Source organism: Apis dorsata, unplaced genomic scaffold, assembly GCF_000469605.1.
Source record: "Apis dorsata unplaced genomic scaffold, Apis dorsata 1.3 scaffold_997, whole genome shotgun sequence".
Taxonomy (NCBI): Eukaryota; Metazoa; Arthropoda; class Insecta; order Hymenoptera; family Apidae; genus Apis; species Apis dorsata.
The window spans coordinates 74,972-80,031 of record NW_006264098.1 but is presented as its reverse complement, the minus strand read 5'-3'; the positions used below and the strand labels follow the sequence as shown (position 1 = coordinate 80,031).

Genomic DNA, 5,060 nt, shown 5'->3' with positions numbered 1-5,060 from the left:
TATATATATATATATATATATATATATATATGTTAATATTATATTATTATTTTATATAAATTATTATAATATTTTATATAAATAAAAAATATATGCATATATATATATATATATACATATATATTTTTATTTTATTTACAACCTAAATAAATAATATCATTGGATAATTGTTGAATAATCGTTGGATAATCGATCAAGATTTGATCTCATAAAGCTCGATTAAGAGGGAATCTATTGTGTGAATGTGTATATATATGATTAATTAATTAAGTGATTATTTACACTAATTTTTTAGTTATATAAATGAAAATTTCAATTATTGCTTATCATAGATAATAAAATATTGAATTTGTATAGTATCAGTTTTCTAAATAATATTTTGTGAGCTGATACATTAATTGCATGATTTAACAATACAAAGAAAATTATTATTGAAGAACATGAAATTAGAAAGGATCATTAATAATAAGATTTTCTTTATTTCATTTACTACATTATATTATTGTAATTAATAATCTTATATAAAATATAAATATATAATTTTTTAGTTTATTGCTATATTATTATAAATTTTTTTAAATAATATTTATATAATTATTTTTTGAATTATTTTAAAATAAAACTAATGAAAATAAGTATTATTTTCTTATTTACACTTATTTTCATTAATATTAGATCCTTTCAATTAAATGTTTTCCAATTTACATGAAAATTTTGAATTATACGAGCATAAAAAAATTATATATTATTTCAAAATTTATTTCATGTTAATTGCATCATTTCTGAAAATGTTTTTTGTTTTTTAGTTTAGCAATTGATATATATGTATAAAAAAATTAAATTTGTTAAATTAATGGAAACATTTAAAATATAGAATAGACATATTAAATACAATATTTTAAAAATATAAAAACATACTTTAATATAAGAAAAAATTAATTTTATCACAAAATAAATTGATTTTCAAATATTAGAATTATAAGTTAATTTGATGCCTTTTTAAAATAAAGTTATTATTTATTTAAAAAGAAATAATACAACTTATATTTTTTGAAATATTTGCCATTATTTTCGTTTATTTTATTATTATATTATAGTTTACCACTATAAATTCATTTTTAATCATTTTTAATTAATAATCATTTTTCAGAATATAAAAAAAATTCCTTTTCAAATCCCTAAAAAAAAGATATAATAAATTCCCAAAAAAAGATATAATAAAGTCATCAATATTTTTTTGAATTTTCCAACATTTGAAAGTATATATCTATTAAATGGATGATAATCAAATAAAATAAAGAGAATAATTCATATATTCATAAGAAAAATTTATTTGTTTAAGACAATATTTATTTTTTTTGGCTTTTTTTTTAAAAAATTTTGAAAAATGGCTAAAAGATTTATTGTATTCCATAATAATGCAATCTTTCTTTTTCGAGTTCATCATTTTGTGAATTCTAATAATTATATTAATTAATGTATTGATGAAAATTCAAACAAATAATAATATATTCTCTTCATATCTTGTCAAATAGAATATTATAAATGTAAATCAGTTATAAATAATTTAATAAGGCATTAAATTAACTAATATATTCTAATAAATTTTAATATATCTTAATCTCAATTATCCGTAATTTTATGAATAAATATTAATAAGATATTTTTATGATATTATTATATTAAAAATAAAAAATATTACTCTACAATTTCTCTATTAAATAAATTTGTTTATTTAATAAATTTTTATTATATTTATTCATTCATTTTTTAAATTTATTTTGGATAATCAAGATTATTATATTTGAATTTTACTTTATGGAGTTATTATGCAATTATTCAAAAGAATTATTATATATATAATATTTTTAGTTTAATTATTTAAATATTTGAATAATCTTCTGAATAATCTTTTTAGTACATACAGTATTTTTTAATAAAAATACAGCAAAAGAATACAACAGAAGACACACGTGCACGCACATGTTGCGTGTACATGTGTGTATGTCACACACATTCATTTACACACTTTTCTAATATTTTATATCACCTATATAAATCAAATCAATATTTAGAAAAGCAATAACATGCATTTTTTATTGCGACATTTTGTTTAAATCGCGTTAAATTTTTAAGTCATAGTTTTAAGACTTAATAACTAATTTACGTATTTTTTTTAATGAAACAAAATTATTAATGATTTTATAGACTTTGTCATAAATAAAATAATGACTGCTTTTTTAAATCAACAATATATGTACAAAGCAATCGTTATATTATTTACAACTTAATAATTTATTTTAAAATTAACAATTATTTTTATCATTTCATCGTAATGTTTTCTTGATATCTACAAATGTAATAAAATATTATTCTATTCTGGAATAATCATTACTATTATTAATGAATAATATAGTTACTTGAAATGCAGGTGAATGAAACAAAATATTTTTCAATCAGATACATTTACGTAGAAAATTAAGAACTTTTTACAATTTAATATAATCAGTTTTATATCGATTTGTATATCGATTCATACTTAGAAATCTCACAACACACTACTATGAACATATCACTCTTGTGACAACAAAAATATAATATTATTTGAATAGTTGAATAAATTTTTTCCAATTATTATTCAAAAAATATTTTTTATTTAAAAATAGATATAAAAATAGATATAAAAATTGATATAATCTCTTTAATTTCCTTATATATTATGTAATATATTTCTTAATTATTATTAAAATTAATTATATGTATGATTTATCAATTTATACAACTATTCTTGTTTACGTATATATGCATGTATGCATGCGCACGCGCGCATTTTATAAATGTATATGTATAAATATACATATACATAAATATAAATATGCTTTTAAAAAACGTATTTGTATACATTATCTTTAAAGTATCATAAAATTGATTATTTCGCTCTCGTTACATTCACCATAATTCCGGAGCAGTCTTAACCAGGACAGCAGCATAAGGCACGGTAGACTGTCTGCTTAGCGTGTACATGAATTAAAGTACTATTGAGGCGGAAATACCTGTTGTAGGAATCATAATAGTCTTTCCTGTCCGTAGGTGGAGGTCCCAATGACATAAGAGGTGGAGGATGACTTCCAGTGACTAGATGCGGCAGCAAAGGTGGTATATTATGCTGAGCTGCTTGGTTTCTTACTGGATATCTCGGAATTGGTCTATCTCGAGAGGATAAATCTCTTTCTCGATCTCTGAATTGATAATCATGTGCTGGTGAATCATTGTAATAACTATTATACCCTTCTCTAGGTTCACGTGATCTTGGCCGATCTCTATCACGATCCCTCTCTCTTTGAAATCTAAAAACATTATCCATAATTATAAGTCAATTATAACTCTTTAATTATAAGTTAATTATAACTAATGAACATTTTCATAAAAGTTATATGTAATTGTACCTTGGAGGTGATCTGGCCGGTGATCGATATCTAGGAAGTAATTCTCTGTCTCTGTCTCTGTCACGTTCACGTTCACGTTCACGTTCACGTTCGCGATCACGTTCACGATCGCGATCACGTTCGCGATCTCGTTCACGTTCGCGTTCACGATCACGTTCACGATCTCGATCACGATCCCGATCTCGATCTCGATCTCGGTCTCGATCTCGGTCACGATCACGATCACGATCGCGTTCACGATCACGTTCACGATCTCTCTCTCTATCCCTTTCTCTATCTCTATCACGTGACAAAGATAATCTAGGAGACTGGCTTCGTGAGTATGATCTAGATCTATAAGTAATATAAAATATTTTATTTCAGAAACTTTAAATATTATAAAAAGAAAAATAAGATTGAAAATTTAATCTTACCTACTAATTGAGAAACTCCCACTTCTTGATCTACGTTTTGGAGTTCGGCTTCGTGCTCTAAGAGGTAAAGGTGATCTTGAAGATCTTCGTTTTGAAGGAGGACTTCTAGATCTACTCAAACGAGGTGGAAATGGTGATCTGCGACCAAATGAACGTGATCTAGATCTAGTATAACTGCGAGATCTTGATCGTGTTCTACTTCTTCTTCTATGTTTTCCAAGTCTTCTATCTCGTTCATCCTTTTCTCTAAGCATTCGTTCGAAAGCTTCTAATGGATCATCAATTATACTAAAAAATATTAATTGTATAATATAGATTAAAATTCTTTAAGAAATTAACAGATATCATTTTTTTATATTATATATTTATTTATATCAAAATATATCAACTTACCCAGGTGGATTACCATTATGAATATTTCTACTTAATCCTGGTGGTGGTGGTTGCAATCCTCTATAACTAACTGAAATAAAATATTTCTAAGTAAAATATTTTTAAATTAGAAAAAAAATTATCTGAAAGCAAATATAAAATAATTTTTTGACTGTAATAATTATAAAAAATAAAAAAAATACATGATTTGAAAAGAATAGATATAAAAAAGAAATTAACATAAAATAATATATAAATTCTTATAAATTTTAGAATTTCGTATATTGAAATTAATTTTTTATTTAATGTTAACTTTTTTTGTTTTAAAATAAATAATAAAATAAAATGAATTTAATTATACAACATATTTAAAAAATATCATTATATTAATATATTAATAATATATTATTAATAATTAAATTATATATATATATATAAAACTCTAAATAATTAAACTATAATAAAATATAAACTAAATATAAATAAATATAATAAAATATAATAAACTAATAATAAAATTATAAATTAAACTTGAAATATTACTTACGATGATGTAATCCTCTAATTGGTCTTGGTGGTCCATTATAATTTCGAGGTGGTTGTGATGGTCTATATCCTTGTTGTTGATAAGGAGGTCTTTCATATCGTGGAGGCCCATAATGAGAGCCTTGCTGATGAGGATACATAGGTATTCGATGATTCATATATGGATCTGGTAATAAAGGTGGATTATGTGCAGGTACATTAGGTGGAGGCTGATTATAGCTTGGTTGAGGAATACGATCTTCTCCTGGTGGAAAAGGTAATAAAGGTGGTTGGTTACCAGAAG

The 5,060-nt window shown here is 23.0% G+C and overlaps 2 protein-coding genes across 2 annotated transcripts in view; one reads left to right on the top strand and one right to left on the bottom strand.

Moving 5' to 3' along the window:
• LOC102677905 (E3 ubiquitin-protein ligase RBBP6-like) overlaps positions 1–5,060 on the bottom strand; it is a 19,298-nt gene that overhangs the window by 5,690 nt on the left and 8,548 nt on the right. Inside the window, 5 exon segments of the mRNA XM_031514454.1 lie at positions 3,054–3,347; positions 3,447–3,779; positions 3,860–4,147; positions 4,253–4,322; positions 4,779–5,060. The exon segment at positions 4,779–5,060 is cut by the window's right edge and continues 22 nt beyond it. Of these exon segments, the coding sequence (XP_031370314.1) occupies positions 3,054–3,347; positions 3,447–3,779; positions 3,860–4,147; positions 4,253–4,322; positions 4,779–5,060 (1,267 nt within the window).
• The window catches only part of LOC102677409 (activating signal cointegrator 1 complex subunit 3), a 33,328-nt gene continuing 29,268 nt past the window's right edge, over positions 1,001–5,060 (top strand). The window contains exons 1-2 of the mRNA XM_006624199.2: positions 1,001–1,043; positions 4,380–4,391. The gene's annotated coding sequence lies outside the window, so the exon portion shown is untranslated. The remainder of the gene's footprint in view (positions 1,044–4,379; positions 4,392–5,060) is intronic.